This window comes from Rutilus rutilus, assembly GCF_951802725.1.
Source record: "Rutilus rutilus genome assembly, chromosome: 11".
Taxonomy (NCBI): domain Eukaryota; kingdom Metazoa; phylum Chordata; class Actinopteri; order Cypriniformes; family Leuciscidae; genus Rutilus; species Rutilus rutilus.
This window is the reverse complement of record NC_140216.1, coordinates 615001-635998: the sequence shown is the minus strand read 5'-3', so window position 1 is coordinate 635998 and position 20998 is coordinate 615001. Positions and strand designations below refer to the sequence as shown.

General features: G+C 39.5%; 1 protein-coding gene across 2 annotated transcripts in view; it reads left to right on the top strand.

Annotated features, from left to right (window-relative positions):
* The window catches only part of epha10 (EPH receptor A10), a 141090-nt gene that overhangs the window by 7721 nt on the left and 112371 nt on the right, over window positions 1–20998 (top strand). For both annotated transcript variants that reach the window (XM_084424066.1, XM_084424065.1), the window contains exon 2: window positions 19644–19708. In XM_084424066.1, coding sequence (XP_084280192.1) covers window positions 19644–19708 — 65 coding nt within the window. The remainder of the gene's footprint in view (window positions 1–19643; window positions 19709–20998) is intronic.

The following is a 20998-nucleotide window of genomic DNA, read 5'->3' as shown; positions in this document are numbered from 1 at the left end:
CATTGAGGGATTTTTTCCCAGTTCTGATATGTCTCCCAGCGTGACACGCACTCGGCGACAGCGTCGTTTGGCCCCTTTGGTCCCTCAGATCCCCGTGAAGGTGATGTGCAAAACCCCATTAATCTTTTGAAGAGGCATTTGACCTTTGAAACTCATTAAGCGCTGCACCCGCACAGATGCCGGATATGAGCCGGATATGAGCCGTGTCCTTCTCCCTCTTTATCAGCGCGAGACGGGAACATGTTCTCTCTGCTTTCCTCACCGGTGGAGGCTTTGGCCAGTGACCTGGAAAATCACCCGACCTTTTAATGCGTGGTTTCCCGCTGATGAATAAATTCATAAATTGTATGCTCTGGCATGAAGGCTTTACTGAGCCTCCCCAGAGCCGCGGGTTTAGGAAAACATTCGTTCTGGGATTGCTCTCGCTCCCGGTGCTGGGAAAACCGTCTGTGTCGAGTTAAAGTTAGAGTTAAAGGAGTTAAAGTTGATGGTTGCAGGTCGGAGACGTGGCGTAGTGGTTTAGAGTTGTGCTGATCATTTGAGAGACTTGATGAAGGATCTGCAAAAAATACGTTTTTAGTTTAAAACAAACAAGCAACACTTGAAGCAAAATCCTATTAGTGTTATTTTAGTATTATTCATATAATTGCATTTCTTTTTTATATTTTCTGTTTTTATTTTAAGTTATGTGCTAGTGTTATTTTTTGCTTTTAATATATTTTTAGCTTTTATTATTTTTTAGTTTTTAATTAGTTTTATTATTTTTTCAGCTTTATTTCAATTAAAAAAATTAAAATTGAAAAACTATTGTTCAATAGTTAACAGTAACAACACTGCTTATCAGCTAGTTTATTGGACGAATAGTCAACTGGTTGACCAGTATACCATCTCATCTCTAATGTGTAAATTCATGTTTTGTTTTGATTTGTTGTTTGTAATGGAGTAAAGTCACCTTTATTTTTAAAGCACCAGATTCAATAGAAATTCTCAAAGCAGCTTCACCGTAATAAACAGGAAAAGTTACATAATTAATGATGCAAACTTCATTAAATGTCTGATCTTGTTTTCTCTCCATCATCTCCTGCCATCTTACAGTAAAAAGTGGCAAAAAGGCCAACATAAAAAATAATGTAAGTAATGTAGGACTAAATGTAGGAGTATTCAGAGTGTAAACGCACGCCTGTATGTCGCTGTTTGTGTCCTGAAATCCCACAAACAAATGAGCCGGAGCTGTGGCTGAATCTGTGCGGCTCAGTCGCAATCAGTGTGTGAAGTGTGTGTGTGTGTGTGTGTGTGTGTGTGTGTGTGTGTGTGTTTGCTCTGATTGCAATCAAAACAACCGAGTGTGGTCTGCTTTCACAGTACGAGTGTGTGTGTGTGTGTGTGTGTGTGTGAGCTTTGCTCTAAACTGTTAACCTCAGATTTAAGACTTTGAGCATATATTGTTCAGCTTGAAAGAGAGAATTTGCCTGATTCTTTTTATGGCGGAGCGTTTCTGTAATATCACAACTGGTGCTTCATCTGGAGACGTATAAATCCTGGCACGCTTGGAATGGATACGCTATCGAGATAACAGCTTGATTTATCGGCTCTTTACTCTTGTTAAGATGCGCAGACGTGCGCTGTGATTGCTTTTTCAGTGTTTCGAAGGCTTCAGTTTCTCTCTCTGTTTATTACGGGACTGTGGAGGTTTGGATGTAGAGCTGCAACAACTAATCGATTGCTTTGATCATGGAAATGGCTGACAATGAATGTCATTATAAATTATTTTTCTGTGCTGTTTTATTGTAATGTTTTATACTTGGAAAAATGTACAAGCCAGGCATTTACTTTATTGTTTCGCTGCTTTTTCTGACTGGTCATGTGACATGAAACATGGCGTTTGTCGTGGACATCATTACTCCAGTCTTCCGTGTCACATGATCCTTCAGAAATCACTCTAATATGAGGATTTGATGATCAACAAACATTTATGATTATTATCAGTGTTGAAAACAGTTTGTGTTTTCAGGATTCTTTAAAGAATAGAAAGTTCAAAAGAACAGCATGTATTTGTAACAGTGTAAAAGTCCAATATTGATCAATTTATTGCATCTTTCCTGAATAAAAATATTCCAAAAAGAGAACGAAAACTTGACCCCCAAATGTTTGAATGGGAGAGTGCAGTAATACTGATGAAGTGGCTTGTTGTCTGATTAATCAAACACATTAGTGACGGGTTATCAGAAGAGTCGCGGTGAATAGCGTTTCTTGAATGATGAAGCTCGATTTAGCAGAATGTCAAAGCTGCAGTTTTTCAAGTGGAGGACGAATATCCCTGGTCTTCATTTACTCACATTATATAGAAAAATAATATGAGTTTGGAAAAACAAGAGTGAGTAAAAGATGGAAATTTGTAGTTCTTGGGTGAATGATTGCATTGTGTGTGTGTGTGTGTGTGTGTGTGTGTGTGTGTGTGTGTGTGTGTGGTGTGATGTAATGTGGTCAGATGGTCAGTTGGTCTCCAGATGGAGGCTCACCGGAAGTGCCAGTTCTTCTCTATCCTCTCTTGAGTCTGTGTACGTGCACACATACACACGCACACACACACACACACACACACACACACACACACACACACACACACACACACACACACACACACACACACACACACACACACACACACACACACACACACACACACACACACACACACACACACACACACACACACACACACACACACTCAAGTTAATGGCTGTGTGTGTGTGTGTTTGACAGTGTCACCCTTTATTTCTCCTTGTCTCTGAGGTAATTGTAGATTACTTTAGCACTCCTTGAAGGTCAGATCAAGGACAATTTAGCAGACAGAGTCTAAATGAGAAGAAATAGGATTCACCTGGCAGTGTGTGTGTGTGTGTGTGTGTGTGTGTGTGTGTGTGTGTGTGTGTGTTTCTGACCCAGCGTGCTGCTCATCCAGTGTGTTGTGTGGACATCGGTCAATATAGCCACTGATGTCCATTCATTTTCTCTCTCTCTCTCTCTCTCTCTCTCTCTCTCTCTCTCTCTCTCTCTCTCTCTCTCTCTCTCTCTCTCTCTCTCTCTCTCTCTCTCTCTCTCTCTCTCTCTCTCTCTCTCTCTCTCTCTCTCTCATATGACCGTCTCTATCTACTGAAACACAACAGTACATGTGAGTCTTCTGAAGCCATACGATAACTTAATAGACTGAACTGAAACTTATGCTGAAAGTCTCCTCAGATCTCATTCAATTCAGTGATTATGCAATCGACTGCTGCACCTGTAGTATATACTTATAAATCCTGCTGTTTTCTTGATGTTTTCTTACGTAAGCAACTTTTGTTATAAAGTACGTGCCTGCTAGCCTTTGAACGGTGGTGTGTATTTCTCCTCAAGTAGCAAAGGTGCAAATCAATGTAACGAATGCCGACCGGAAGGCAGAACATATAAAAGGCAAAAGCACAGTGAATTCTTTAGTAGAAAGATGTTGGGAATTATTGATTACTTTGTATTAGGGAATATTTGTAATAGTGCAATAGAGAATTATTTGAGTATGTGTGTTTTACGCTTGTAAAACGTATTTGTGTTTCATCATTCTCATGAATCAAAGCTCAACAAGTACGTCTGAGCCGAATCTCCCAAATCCTCCAGTACAACTGAAACAAAGCCCATCTAATTTACATTTACTTTTAGTCATTTAGCAGACGCCTTTGTCCAAAGCAAAGACTAATGTCATTGCATAAATAAGAGTATAGCAGATGTATATATTTACTATGACAGTATACTGGTGCATTACTCCGCAATCCCTGAAGTGAATCCCAAACTAAGAAGATGTGTTGACAATAATCAGTGATATTTGTTAAAGCAAGCATCACTTTTATGATTGATATTTGTTTCTTAAATAAACCATGTTATGCCCTTGATGTTGTTTTCAGGCTCTACTAGAACAGGTTTTCCTGCTTGAATGTTGATTATTTTCCTCATATTCTCCATTGTTGCGGCTCCTCTCTTCCCAGTCTGTCAGTAACGCTCTGTTTACTTCCTGTCTCTATGAAGCCCCTCCTTCTGAAAAGCACACTGTGCTCTGATTGGTCAGCTGGAGCAGTGTGTTGTGATTGGTCGAGCGCTTCGAGTGTGTTTGGGAAATGTCCCGCCCCTTACCATAACCGCCAGTTTAACACACTACTAACTAACTCAACCAGGCCCCGCCCCTTTATTCAGCACATTAATTATTATAATGAGGAATATTGTGACGTGTTCGTTCCCGGAAGAAACTCAAGACTACAGTGGAGGCGTTTCAGGAGTTCAGGAACACTGACTCTGATATAGAGAAGAACTGGAGATTATTCATGATCAAACTGCAACATTACACACTAGAGATGAAGATGAAGTGAATAATGCCTCGTATTTTGCAGCTTGAAAATCCCAACTTATTTTCCCCCCAAATTTGCATCCTAGAAACTAACTAGCAACACGCTCTTAACCACCCAGATCACCCAATAGCAGCTGCTCAGCAACGTGTCGTAAACCACTGCCAACATCTTAGCAAATGCATAGAAATTATTTTTAACAACACACTAGCGGCGTCTTTTGCTCAGACACGACTTGTTCTTCAGAAAGTCTAGTGTCATTATGTAACTTCACTTAGTGATGTGCTTACAGTATGTACATGTGCCTTTAGCTTCATTGACACAGTCTTCTGATCGTACATGCAGCTTCGCTCTGTTAGCCGGTCGAGAGAGTGCAGATGTGATGAAAAATTCAGAGCTGTTCTGTGGGCTGTGCAAGCTTGAGGATCCTGTTAAATAGTGCAGCGGTTTAAAGCCGGAGAGCTGCAAGATTAATCGTTAAAAGATGCTGATCTCGATTCAAACACCCATGCAGTCTTATTCCTAAATAACAATGATTTGGCTCTGTCTATTAAACATTTTTCAAGGCCGATAACAGCGACTCAGATCTGTGTTCAGAGAGATCAGATGTCATGAAACAGCTTCACAAACAGTCTTTTCAATCACATATTTCTGTCTTACAATCATTCAAATGATCACAGAAGTACTGGGTTAAAAGTTTATAATTCAGATATAAACGCTGATATCTACGGTAGTGATCAAAAATAGAATAAATCACCTTTTGAAAGTAAGGAGGCTTCAAATAAAGATTACATCGTTTCACCAGTAGGTGGCGACAAGGGCCTGTTAAAACATGTATTTGTCATTGAATCATTAATTCAAGAGATTCATTCAAAAATACTGGTTCTTCATCCAGTAATGAAACAAGTGAAGTGAGTCATTGAATCATTCACTCAACCTGATTAATAAAAATAAAAATAAAGAAAATGAATATTCGTTGAATAGACTGCAGCAATTAACATTTTCCCTAAGGCTAGCACATTTTTTTCAAAACGGTGACTTTCACACTGAGAGCTTGCTGTTGTTATAAAAATATTAAAACGCAGCGCGCATCACTGTCACTTTATACATCCAATCACAGTGGAGGAGGGGCGGGACAAACACAACACCGACCAATCGCCACATTCTGCTTGTGCGGCGGCAACAGACGACAACAAGCACAACATCGGAACTAAATCATTTAAAACAAGAGCCAAAGCAAACACTTTACATTATATCGGCATTTTCATATTCAGAAACAACAACTACCTTTGAAATCAGAGACTAGTAACACTTCTGCTGATATTCTGTGTCATAGTGACCTAAAGCGTCTCTGTCCCATTTCTTCATGGTGATTTCTGAATCTGACATGAACGTGTGAAGACTCTGCTTAGTGCCACGCCACTTTTTGACATTCCAAACTTGTCCGAGCTGTCGTGTTCAAACGCTTCCATCTGCGGGCCGGCTGCTCGAAAACTAGCAGCGCGGCATTTGCATTTTAATTTGCATTCAATCACGGCTGTGCGAGTGTGTGTTTATGTGTGTGTTTGCGTTTATGGGGTCTTCTGAAAATTGCCTGGTGTTTTTCTGTTTTCCTCCTTTTTATTATAGAAACTCTATGAACCTTAAATTTTAATCTGTCCATTCAGGGTGAATGTAGATGAGACCCTACTATCTTTTTTTTATAAACTCACAGTCTGTGTCTTTCGTTCTCTTTCCATACACAGATTTCATTAGCAAAGAGATCTTGGACAGCAGTTCAGCAGAATTTATTATTTTATTTCTAGCACCCACTCACACTAACATATTTAACATGTTTTCCTTGATTACATGCTAGCACACTAAATATGATTCTGTTGGCCTGAAATCTAAAACCATTACTATAGTACTCAAAACACACAGTGTCTACATGAAGCACAAATTTAGATGGTTCAATATTTTAGCATTATTTATATACTTGCATAGTATTTGGTAATAATTTGAATTGGTGATATTTATTTTTTGGTTTAGTAACCTAGTAAACAAAACCAAACCACAGTCAGAAGTTATCAATTATTTGAGCTGTTTATGATTTTTTTTTTAAATGAAAAAATAAAAATCTTACTCTTCACCAACCAGGCCGGTCTGTCCTAATCGGGACTAGGTGAGACTTTAATCTCTTTAATATTCTGAAAGAAAGGACTAGAACTTATTTGAACACTTCTTGAGGGAAAGTCTTATCTTTTCTAACTAAAATACACATTTTTCTACTTCATTTACTCACTACATCATTTTGTGTCATACAGATAAGAGTAATACATCATTCCAAACTGTAAAGGACTACTTTTATTTGTGTACACTCACAATAACAACAAAATCGTGCATTCATAAAATAAAGACCAAGCTTTGTTCCGTCTCAGTCTCCGTGACCTGCAGCCCTGGCATTAATGAACCGAAACTCAGCGATTATCCTCACAGACATGAGAAACATGCTTATAGAAAGCTTGAAATGTACTTTTAAACGAACCAATTCGAACAGAAAACAAATACTCTCTGCTTATTTAATGCGTATGAAAGGTGGGTTTCTCTCTATAGACGTGTTCACTACTGCGAGATCTCTGCAGCCGACACTGACTCAGAAAACACTAGTTTATTCAATAATTCAAATGTCTCCTTGCTATTTTTCTCAACACATTCATAATCATTACTTTTGCCAGTGCTTTGCGGCAAGCTTTATGAGCGTGGAATAGGCATATTTTCAGCCTCCCACATATTAAGTAATTCAATTAATATAAATGTCGAGAGTAGTCGACTAGAAAAATCTTTAGGTGGGGGCAGAAAAACACTAGTTTATTAAATAATTCAAATGTCTCCTTGCTTTTTTTTCCCAACACATTCATAATCATTACTTTTGCCAGTGCTGTGCGGTAAACTTTGAGTGCACTTGAGCACGGAATAGGCATATATATTTAGCCCCCCGCATACTTAAGTAATTAAATTTAATATAAATGTTGACATTAGTCAACTAAGGGCTTAAACAAACGACTAGAGAAATCTTTAGTTGGGGTTAATGCTAATATTCCCTCTTCCAAGTCTGTAGTATCACACGTCCTCCGTGTAATCCTGACTCTCTTCTCTTCATTCAGCTCATAAGGCTGTAGTCGTAGTCGTGAGGAGACCGCTGGGCTTCAGACTCGCGGGATGATTGGCAGAGGAGAAATGGAGAGAGAGACCCTCTCCCTGAGCCGTGATTAAAGTCCCTGAGATCTGTCCATTAGTGCACGGCTTCTTCACAAGATGTGTGGGCTGCTGGATATTGGGGTGCCACAGGAACCAGGGTTAAGACCTTTTCCTTTTCACTTTATGTGATGCCTGTCACATTTTTCATTTCAGCCTCCTAAATGGTTTCGCCTTCCTCTTTCCCTTCAACCTGAGATTTAAATGTGAGCAATCTTTCCGTTCCTCCACACTAAATAAGAAGGTTGAAATGAGCCTCTCCGTGGCTAAATACTCATCAGAAGCACAATCTTTTAACAGCGTTGAGTGTTGAATGGGTATCTTAGATCATATTTCCCATGCCATCGTTGATTAACGTTTTCTTTGAGGTAAACAAGTTTGGCAGATAATTTCCTCACCACTAGGAAATGCGTTCGTTGGGAAACCATTTATGGGACATTACTGGCGAAAAGCTCCTTCATTATGTCTAGTGAAGAACTGCAATGTTCTGGACACTTTCTGCTTCCCTCATGTGCCTCATGTGGTTTTGATTGGAAGCACTCGCTTCGATGAGCTTGAAATTGATGCGAGGTCTTCCAGCGATGACCTTTTCTTTACCAAAAGCCAGAGTCAATACAACACATCTGGGGAAGTCAATGAACTTTGACCTGGTGGAGGCTAAAATATCGAGCATTTTGATGTCAAGCTTTAGTTAAATGATTAGCATGGAGATTCATCAACACTAACATGATGAGTTTCACAAAGGCTAAAATCACATACTCCGAGTAGGTTCTGACATTGAATAAATAGCCTACTTTGAGTTTTGCGTATGTTCTATACAGTATGAATGTGTGTAGTATGGATGCGAATCGTCATGCTGTCATTATCATGTGACCTTTCAGCGTCAGTAGCGTCCCTTCACTGCCATTCGCATCTCTTATATGCACTTCAAGATCTCATCTTTCTGCCTACTGTTTTATAGATACTGTGAAATTGGACATACTACTCTTTACACACATAACATAGCTGGATCAACAGGCCTGTGGAAAGAGGCAATAAGGACCATCTGATTCAATCCTAAAGGAAGCCATTCTGCACATGATTTGCATAATTAGTGTGAAGTGAACCGCCCCCCCTTTTTGAAACGAGGTTTTGTGAATTAATATTATGCTCAAATGATCTGCTTCACAGATAAGTAAATAAGCAATCATGGAATAAATGAATCGAGACCATGTGAGACGGGTGAGCGATGAGATCCGACAGTTGTACAAATGATAATTAAAAGCCTGACTTGATGGAGAAGATGGAGAAAGAGACGGGCATCTAAATTCTTGGACTTTTACTCATAGTTTCCACGTGACGTCACATGCTCTGTGTTCATCGACTCGTATGTGTAGTTTGCATCATCAATAAGGTGTTTACTGAATTTGGTCTTTTAATATCACCATCGTCCACAAAAATACTGAAAGGCCCGGCGATTTTCCAGTCAATCATGACTACTGGATGTGGAATTTTTTATTACATTTTTTTTTTTCACTTTTTCTACTCGATAACACATTTTTAAGCTTGGCAAAAAAACCCACATTTTATATAAAAGTTTCTGGCATTTTTCAAATTGTATTAATTTACATGACCTTTCCAGGTCTAGAAATGAAGCCACCTCATATATCAAGATTTTCCAAATCCTGGTTCTTCAAAGAAAAACATTTGTTGAGGGGGTAAATTAAAATCTAAAATATCTTGATTTTTCGTAGGTTTAGCTGATTTTAAAGCATCTTGAGGTTGAGAACCACTGTTGTAGACATATATCTCTCTGTCATCAGTCTGCAGTGAACACAAGGTTTCTGTCATCCCTCCATCCCTCCATCTTTCCTCAGTTTAACAGGCACAGACCTGTTATTCTAACTTATCGACTCACCTGGCCGTATTCTTTCGCAAGCGCCCGTTGTTCTGCGTATTGATTGATCAGCTGTCGGGAATATGGATTTCTGCGGCTCGTGATGTGCCGTATTGATGGATAGACGTTCTCTCTCGACCCCAGACCTTTCTGTCTCTCTCTATCTTTCTCTCTCACACACACCTTTTGACTTGCCTTCATTCATCAAAAGGACGGAGATCAATGTCTGTAGTAATAATGGAAAGACGGAGCGGGAAGAGAGCTGGAGGAAGAGAGTCTCGGGACTGATAGATATATGAAATGATATGATGAGAGGGGTGGATGGATGTGATTTGAAAGAGTTTGGTCAACGTTCTTTTTTTCGTTGTTCTTATTTCACATACATTTTTCACTTCTATCACAAGTTTTATTTTATTTTATTATATATATATTTTTTAATTTAATTTATTCCTGTGATGTAAAGCTGAATATTCAGCAGAAATCTTTACAGAATCAGAAGTTCAAAAGTTATGTAAAAGATTTTTGATGAATTTATTGAATAAAAGAATGAATTCATTTTCAAGAAATCCCAAACTTTTGAACACTAACTTTGTCCAAACAAGGCTGTTATGTGATTTATATTTCTTAATATTTTTTTGGATTATATTTCTTTATATTATATCTATATTATTTTGTCTTCAAACTGCAGGGACATGTTTTTCCCAGAATATTTTTTTTTTAATGCGTTCTATCAGTCCAGATCCTCTGAAGTGTTGACAACATGTTTGGTTTCCGCTCCAATTCTTCATGAGAAGCAGTTGTAGTGTCTGTGTGTATGTGGGGAAAATCACTCATTTTAGACTTTGAATGAAGTGTGTCAGCTCGATGTCATCTTATTCATCACGAGTTTGATGACATCAAGCGTTCTGAACATTAGCCCACTGTAAACACCATGGGTGAGAGTGTGTGAATGTGTGTCAGAGACAGAGGAAGTTCAACATCCCAACTCTGTGATTGGACTCCGTGTGTTATCGAGGAGGTGGAGGAGAAGTGTGTGTGTTTGAGGATGAATGAAAGAGACGGGTGGGAGTGAACGTTCCTCCTCCTGTCAGGGAGCTGATGTGCTAATGTGCCCAAAATCACACACTAATAAGAACTAAACTGGATTCCTAAATTGAGAGAGAGGGAAAAAAAGTCTCTCCCTCTCTCTCTTCCGCTTACGTAACCACTCTTCCTTTTTTTGACTCCTTCGCTTATTAACAAGGACAGAGAGAGAGAGAATCAGGGATGTAAGATGTTCTCTTACACTGGCCTCCTTTAATAAATTGTTTCTAGTAAAGAAAGAAGATCCTTCTTGTTTAAAAAAGAATCTGAAAAAAATCAGGACATACTGTATCAAATGCTTTAAATGACATTTAAAAATATTCTATAATTTTTCATTAATATGAATGATATTCATGTTTGTCAGATGTTTATGTAAAGGTTTCGGTTTTGCATTATAAACTAGTTCTAAAGTCCTTATGATTTTTAATGTTTGTGAAAGAGTCTCTTCTGCTCATCAAAGCTGCATTTATTTGGTAAAAAATACAGTAAAACAGTGAAATATTATTCCAGTGTAAATCATCTGTTTTCTATGTGAATATACAGTAAAGTGTAATTTATTCCTGTGATCAAAGCTGAATGTTCAGCATCATTACTCCAGTCTTCAGTGTCACATGATCCTTCACACATCACTCTAATATGAGGATTTGATGATCAACAAACATTTATGATTATTATCAGTGTTGAACACAGTTGTTTTGAACATTGATATTTTAGTGTTTTATCTTTATCATTACTCCTGAACCAGATTTGACTTGTTCCCCATAACCTCGGTGACAGCCGTCTCAGATTCCCAAACGACACATAAACCGTTCTGATGAAACTCAAACTGAATTAAACCCACTTGACGTTTAAAGCGTCCGGTTCTGCGCACAAACAGCAGAATAAAACATTCTTTTGCTTGACTTGGCCAGAGGTAATGGAGGAACCAACAACGATACGCCTTCAATTATTGAAGTGTTTATGAAAGCTCCACAAAAACTGTCCTCTCAGCTCCGGTTTACATGCAGACAATCCGTGACATTTAAAAAACACAGCAATCAGCACGAGGGTTAAGCGGGACAGCAGGTCGAGAAACAAAGGTGTGTGTGTGTGTGTGTTTGTGTACCTACTTAACTATATTTTGGGAACAAATTGTCCCCAGAAGTGACTAAAACCTGACAACATTTCCAAAACCTCCTTTAGGAACGTCCTCATTTGTAAAAACCTCACTGGTATAAAAATAAAGTAAATGGAGTTTTTTTGAAAATGCAAAAATGCAGAAAGTTGTGTGTGATGGGTAGGGTTAGTGTGTGTGTGTGTGTGTGTGTGTGTGTGATGGGTAGGGTTAGTGTGTGTGTGTGTGTGTGTGTGTGTGTGTGTTTGTGTGTGTGTGTGTGTGTGTGTGTGTGTGTGTGATGGGTAGGGTTAGTGTGTGTGTGTGTGTGTGTGTGTGTGTGTGTGTGATGGGTAGGGTTAGTGTGTGTGTGTGTGTGTGTGTGTGTGTGTGTGATGGGTAGGGTTAGTGTGTGTGTGTGTGTGTGTGTGTGTGTGTGTGTGTGTGTGTGTGATGGGTAGGGTTAGTGGACGGGTTAGTGTGTGTGTGTGTGTGTGTGTGTGTGTGTGTGCGTGTTGTCAAACGCCTAACAACCACCCAAAACAGTGCCGCCACCTGTCAAAATTTCATTAGAAGATTTAAAATTGGATTTGTTCAATATCTGAATGCATTTCCCCACAAACTTTTGATTTGTCCTGTAGAACAGTTCTGTCACTCTGAATCCGCATTAATCCGAGCTGTCTGTCGTGTCTTCGATGCCTTCTAATCATGTTGACTCGGCTCGCTCCTCATACGGTGTTATGTAAGACAGCTCTCCGGCAGTCACATGACCCTCATATCAGCGACTGCTGTCTTCATTCCTGACGCGTGTTTCAAAATGAAGAAGTTTAGATGTGCTGAGATATAAAGAAATCTATGGGCTGATTTTTTTTTAATACGCTTTTTTTTTCTCTACCCGTCCTCCTACACCTCAGCAAAACTCTTGCATTTACTTGCTTAATTCTGAATCATCATTACAGGACATGAGGCAAAGCGGCTTTAAAGCTTTATATGTCAGTCTTCAGCCATTCCTTCACCGTTTAATGACCCTGATCTTCTGAAAAGCACATTAAGTTATTTCTCTCTTCGCTCTGACAGCTCAGAGGCTCTGGCGGGTGGATCGTGACGTCATGAGCGAGTCGAGCTTCAGTCAGTCACATCTCCGTCAGCACATGCACATCATGACTGAACACACACCGTCACAGCAACACATCACGACTGAACACACACCGTCACAGCAACACATCACGACTGAACACACACCGTCACAGCAACACATCATGACTGAACACACACCGTCACAGCAACACATCATGACTGAACACACACCGTCACAGCAACACATCACGACTGAACACACACCGTCACAGCAACACATCATGACTGAACACACACCGTCACAGCAACACATCACGACTGAACACACACCGTCACAGCAACACATCACGACTGAACACACACCTTCACAGCAACACACCGTCACAGCAACACATCACGACTGAACACACACCGTCACAGCAACACATCATGACTGAACACACACCGTCACAGCAACACATCACGACTGAACACACACCGTCACAGCAACACATCACGACTGAACACACACCTTCACAGCAACACACCGTCACAGCAACACATCACGACTGAACACACACCGTCACAGCAACACATCATGACTGAACACACACCGTCACAGCAACACATCACGACTGAACACACACCGTCACAGCAACACATCATGACTGAACACACACCGTCACAGCAACACATCACGACTGAACACACACCTTCACAGCAACACACCGTCACAGCAACACATCACGACTGAACACACACCGTCACAGCAACACATCATGACTGAACACACACCGTCACAGCAACACGACTCAAGCTAACACTGAAAATCTCTCGCAGCTCGTCTGATTGGCTGACTGCATGATTCTGGATACATTGGGAATCATGATTTGTTGTGATTTGTCACGATTCTCCTATGATTCTGAATAGACAACTAAACAAAATAACGTAATTTACTAGAGGTTCTGATCAAATGTTTATTGCTGCAGTCTATTTAAGAGGGATGCACCAATTTGACCGATACCGATAATTCTTTGTTTGCAAGCCGATAACCGATATATTGGCCGATAAATCTAGATCCAATTTCTTTTTTTAAATTGAGAGCCTGATTACAAAAACAAACGTCTCACAATTAAAATCCGTGTCCCGTGCACACGATTATAATGATCTTCTCAAGGAAATAATACATTATTTATCACCTTTAATATGTCGGGCAATGTTTTTTTTATCGGGCCGATAACATCAAAAATGAACCTATATCGTCCGAGACCGATATGGTGCCGGTATATCCCTACCGATATATCCCGATGAATAAATGATTAATATATATTTTTTAAATCGGTTGAGTGAATGATTCAATGACTCAAAGGCTTCACTTGTTTTATTACTGGATGAATAAGTGTTTTTTAACAGATCTCTTGAATGAATAAGTGTGTTTGTGAAGCGGCGCTGCTCAGACCGTTCTGTGTGTGACACCAAAGTACAGCGATATTTATGTCATTTTTATGTCATACACGGATGGTCTGAGTAGCGCCGCTTCACATCGAACACACCTAACTTTTATCCCAGTACTTCTGTGATCATTTGAATGATTGTAAGACAGAAATAATTATTCTGTGTGTTTGAGGCAAGATCGCAATCTTTTAACGATTAATGGTGCATCTCTAATTTGCACCATGACTCAAATCTCAATCTCACTGACCAAACTCAGAAAATCTCTTGCATCTGAATGGCAAATCTCATCCGAATGGCTGGCTTGGTTCCTCTCAATCCTCTTTTCCTGAATACAACTTTTCATTTGTGTGTGTCTCTGAGTCTGGCGCTGTCAAGATAATGTAAGAGCCAAGCAATCCGGTTTTGTGAAGGCTGTCGTGTTGCGTCGGCTCGGAGGGGGTCGTGTTTGTAAAAGCGGGCCGTTCGCCACCGTGACCCATTTCCAAACGACGCCAAGCTGATCAGAAAGAAGAGCGAGAATGACTGAGAAGTGCTGGTGAATACGCCTCCCCCTGTGCCGAAACCCAGGCAAACAGCTGTTATTAGGATTCAGCGGCTGCTGTGTGTGTGTGTGTGTGTGAGCATTTCCATACAAGCCTAGAGAAAAGCAAGCGCTCTTTACACCCCAGTGGCGGAGCTGAAAGTTTAATGAGGTCATAAAGGTCTGTATGGGGCTTCAACTTAATGCGCTTTGCCATTCTGTTGGCTTTAACGCTACGAGCGAGTGTATGCACGTACCGAGCGTGTGTGTGTGTGTGTGTGCGTGTGTGTGTGTGCTTATTAGAGGGATAATGTTTGGCCGATGAGTGTCCCGCAGGTCTCTGGACTCTGATTGGTGCGTTCTGTGCTTTATGTATATATGCAGATAAGCTTCATGGAAGAGAGTTTAACAACATGTGGCTAATCCCCTCTATTGAATTTTATGGTTCTCGTATTATAATTCTTTCAGTGGGATTTACATGTGTGTGTTGGGTTTGACAGGGAGATCAGTGCCCTTGTGACACAAGCACATCCTTCAGTCAGTCTTAGACGTCGTCTTTGTTTGTGAGGGTAAATTGGGTTTTTTTTTGCTCCCAGGTTCTGCTAATATCTAGAGGGAAGCGTAGTGCTTAATGTAATGAAGGTTATTTGCGGTGAGTACAGTTGTTAAAAAGAGATGGAATGTGTATTTTTGAAATCAAAGACGCCAGAATGATGTTCTTGCTCATTTTGGCTCGAATTTATAGAATAGTTCACGCATAAATGAAAATATGTCGTTCCAAACCTGTATGATTTTCTTTCATCTGTTGAATATAAAATGAAATGCTTAGCAGAATGTCCCAGCTGCTGTTCTTTTTGATAGTGAGTGTGAATGAGGAGTACGACTGTTGAGAAAGATTCTCCGTCAACAACCACTTAAAGTCCTGTGGTGAGAATCCAGCTTTTAATGTTGTTTATGTGTCTATGTGGTGTTTTTAATGTGCTTTAAGACAAAGCATGTGTAAGTTCATAAGTCGACACCATTGCTGAGTATTTCCTCCTTAAAACTGCAGTGAACCAAAGACAGTCTCAAAAACACGCTTTGAAATCGCTGGTGTTTCTGACGTCACAAACTACCTTGTAACCAATCAGATCAACGTGTGATCGTCAACCAGTGGATCTCTGAGCTGAGTGAGTGAGTGGAGGCGGGGTGAATTTGCATATTCATACTAAATGAGGCAAGGGTGTCGAGTTACATTCAAGATATTTTAAGGCATGAAGAATTTTTTTCTAGGAAAAAACTGCAAGTTTGCAGTCGATGGTAAGAAAAGGATAGTTTTGAGTCAAGTCACGTTTATTTCTATAGTGCTTCATACAGTTCAGATTGTTTCAGTGATAAACAGGAAAATAATCATATGAATAAGAATTAGATCAATAACGTGCACTTAGAAAATAGACTTTAAAAAGATCATCACATTTCAGATCTATCCATTTGCGTTCCACAAGTCCAAGGGTTTGGACCGACGATGGTGAGTAAATGATTTGAAATGTTTTGGGAGAAGGATTCCTTCCACTGCTTGTTTCTGCTGTTTCTCCGTCTCGTTGAATGACCTCACATGTGTCCGTGAGTCCCTGCGAGCGACTGCTCGTGTAGTTTGACCTCGTCTGTGGCTCTGCCTCGGTTAGTCTCTTCAAGGTCGAGTCAGTAGGGGTCCGTGTCAGCAGAAATCAAATGGCATCTTGTCTCCTAAACGTGGAGAGACCGAGCAACAGCTGTTCTGGAAAAACAAATAAAAAAATCACTCAAACCAACCGAGGTGAAGTCAGAACAGTGAAATTTATGTCTTTGTTTACCACAGAAAACCTTGGGAACGTAAAATACTCGACCTCAGTACATTTGACTTGGCAGTAACCGCAAGTCTGCCAGACTAGAGACGCTCTGAGTCACGCTGTATGATACTGTATCTATGATAAACGCTGTATGATACTGTATCTATGATGATACACGCTGTATGATACTGTATCTATGATGATACACGCTGTATGATACTGTATCTATGATGATACACGCTGTATGATACTGTATCTATGATGATACACGGTGTATGATACTGTATCTATGATGATACACGCTGTATGATACTGTATCTGATGATAAACGCTGTATGATACTGTATCTATGATGATACACGCTGTATGATACTGTATCTGATGATACACGCTGTATGATACTGTATCTATGATGATACACGCTGTATGATACTGTATCTATGATGATACACGCTGTATGATACTGTATCTGATGATACACGCTGTATGATACTGTATCTATGATGATACACGCTGTATGATACTGTATCTATGATGATACACGCTGTATGATACTGTATCTGATGATACACGCTGTATGATACTGTATCTATGATGATACACGCTGTATGATACTGTATCTATGATGATACACGCTGTATGATACTGTATCTGATGATAAACGCTGTATGATACTGTATCTGATGATAAACGCTGTATGATACTGTATCTAACACTGTATGATACTGTATCTATGATGATACACGCTGTATGATACTGTATCTATGATGATACACGCTGTATGATACTGTATCTATGATGATACACGCTGTATGATACTGTATCTATGATGATACACGCTGTATGATACTGTATCTGATGATAAACGCTGTATGATACTGTATCTGATGATAAACGCTGTATGATACTGTATCTGATGATAAACGCTGTATGATACTGTATCTGATGATAAACGCTGTATGATACTGTATCTAACGCTGTATGATACTGTATCTATGATGATACACGCTGTATGATACTGTATCTATGATGATACACGCTGTATGATACTGTATCTATGATGATACACGCTGTATGATACTGTATCTATGATGATACACGCTGTATGATACTGTATCTATGATGATACACGCTGTATGATACTGTATCTATGATGATACACGCTGTATGATACTGTATCTGATGATAAACGCTGTATGATACTGTATCTATGATGATACATGCTGTATGATACTGTATCTATGATAAACACTGTATGATACTGTATCTATGATGATACACGCTGTATGATACTGTATCTATGATAAATGTATCTATGATGATAAACGCTGTATGATACTGTATCTATGATAAATGTATCTATGATGATAAACGCTGTATGATACTGTATCTATGATAAACGCTGTATGATACTGTATCTATGATAAACTCTGTATGATACTGTATCTATGATGATAAACGCTGTATGATACTGTATCTATGATAAACTCTGTATGATACTGTATCTATGATAAACGCTGTATGATAGAAGTGCTCATCCGGCTTGTAATGAGGAGGCGTTCAGACGAGTGTTGTGATGTCAGAGCGTGTGCTTGTGTGAGGACTGACGCTGTCGATGCATGAGCCAAGCAAAGAGAAACAAGCGTTTGTGACGGCAATTAATTATGAATAATTCATCTTCTGATACACAAGCATGTTTGGTGAAATGATGGGAGAAATGTGGCATAGTCTAATACACTAATTAGGCAAACATGCTGTCATTCAAAAGTTGTTTTTCTTGCTAGAAATTCATACTTTTACTATAGGCAGGGACGCATTCAAGTCATCAAAACAGTAAAGACATTTATAATGTTACAAAAGATTTCTATTTAAAATAAATGCTGTTCTTTTGAACTTTTTATTAATCAAAGAAAAAACTGCATCACGGTTTCCACAAAATTATGAAGCAGCACAACTGTTTTCAACACTGATAATAATCATAAATGTTTCTTGAGCATCAAATCCTCATATTAGAGTGATGTGTGAAGGATCATGTGACACTGAAGACTGGAGTAATGATGCTGAAAATTCAGCTTTGATCACAGGAATAAATTACACTTTACTGTATATTCACATAGAGAACAGATGATTTACACTGGAATAATATTTCACTGTTTTTACTGTATTTTTGATCAAATAAATTCAGCAGAAGTTTTGTAAACTCTCCTGCAGCTCCTTCTTTCATCCCCATCTTTTATCAGACAAAAAAATTGGTTTCAGCTTAAACAGACGTTAACAAACAGACCACAGTTTGACAAAACCATAGTGTTTAAACTCAGTGCAGATGTATTTGTCTCTGCACGTTATGCTGGGAAAAGTGAGGATATTTTAGCATCAGAAATATATTTATATATATATATCTTGTTGTTTTGTGCAGATTTAAACACTGTTTTAGGAGTATTAAAGCATTATCTGAGCTGTCCATGGTGCTGAAACGCCCATATGTGCACACATGCCGCTGTCCATGGTCCTGAAACGGTGTTTCTCAGTGTAAACGCTGTCTTTGGTGCTGAATTATAGGCCTTGTCCAAGTGCTGATTCAGAGCTCAAGCTCTATTTGTGTCAAGGGCATCTTTTTAAAAATGTTGCCCGAGTTTGTTTACACAGTCCTGTACTTGTTCAAAGCGCTGAATAACAACATTCACTGGTGCACTGCTCATTTTAATTTAGTTTGTAAGCGGAGGTTCATATTAAGGCTTTGTAATTGTAAAAATACAGCAGAAATGACAAATGCCAGCTTGAATTTGCTTCACAGGCCTCTTGGGCTCTATTGCATTGTGGTGGTGGTGGTGTAAAACATTCCTTTTCCCTTTGATAATTATTGTTTAAATGTTGAACCAGCACATTGTGCCGCAGACCAGTTGAAATTGGTCAATATTCCTGTGCTTTGCAAAGCTGTCCGCGGTTATCATCTGATGACCGGTGCAGTTCGTCCACTAAGTGCAGCACTGCAGGTCTGTCAGTCCTCGTTTGAGCCGAATGTGTGCTCGCTCTTATTAAACACCATCAGCTCTATGTGTTCTGACAGTGAGAAAGAAATTGCACAACATATAATTGCAATTTAATGAGTCCTTCTTGTTTCTCTCTTGCTTTGTTTTTTTTCCTCCAGTTGTGTTGCTGAATTCCAAGGAGTCCCAGGCAGAGCTGGGTTGGACCTCATATCCTTCTAATGGGGTAAGACTTTCATGTCTATTATTTATTAGATTATTGTAGACTTTAAAGAAACTATAATAGTTCATTGCTGCAGCAACAAATGATAAAATCACGTCTGCGCACTATGAATGGAAAGCGTCAGGTTTAACGTAATTTTACAATAGTTAATTATGCATTTCTATGAACAAATCACATCTGAAATGAGCAGAAATATAGTGCATGAAACAAGCTGAGTGCTTTATATGAAGCTCTTCAAAGCGATGCAGAAGCGGAATGTTTAACGCGCCGGACACGTGTAGTTACTGATCAATAGGCTTTTTCTCTTTCTTTCTCCTTATCTTTAATGCCCTCTTTTTTCCATCTTTACAAGTATTTCTAGTTTCTTTTCCGTGTCTCCATTCCCCAACTGAATAACTTGCTCATGTCTGCTGTATTCCCAGTATGGACTGCTTTGCTCTCGCCAGATAAACCCATTTGTCATTTCTGTGTCCTGGTTCCCATCTTGCACCCCCTTCTCTCTGCCTCAATGCTAAAGCACGTGCTGAAGATTACATGCATAGTTTGATTCATAGCTGAGATGAGCAGTAAGCCTGACAGAGGACGTTTTAGCTCAGGACGACACGTTTTGTCATTCGTAACGTTATCTGTGAGGAGAAATGCTGCATGCTGGGGACTCGGTGCAAGCTGTTATTTGTTTAGCTTGTTAATTCTGGACCTGACAGCGATTAAATCCTCTGTCTCCTGCTCCCACCACAGCTGTGTGGTCACACACACACACACACACACACACATCTCTGTGGTTTTCAACAGGGTGTGTTGAAATGCTCTGCCACTCATTCTCGTGTCAGTGGAGAGTCTCTGCCAAACTGCTCAATTCCCTCAGAAACGAAGGATCTTCATTACACTGCAATTAATTGTGAAAACACTGAGAGTGTTCGTCTTCAGAGGCTCATTAGAATCTCTCTACCAGACAATGAGCTTGTTTGTGGTGCTGATTGAAGATGCTTTAGTCTTCTTCATGTATTGTGTGTTTGATATACTGTAGCTGATTTGCCGCTAATCTTTATACAGACCGATTGAACTGCACGCCTTATAAATATCAATACCAACATGTGATGCACTTATCGACATGGGCAGTGTCGGACACGTGTTGTAATATGTAGGCATGTAAGTCTACAGAGATTTGGTAATGTACATCGATGCATATCTTTTTATCATAGAGACCTTGATTCTTAAAACACAGTGAAAAGTTAAAAAAGTTATTTTGTAATTTTGTTTCTTTTTAAACCATTGGCATTAAACCAGCGCTAA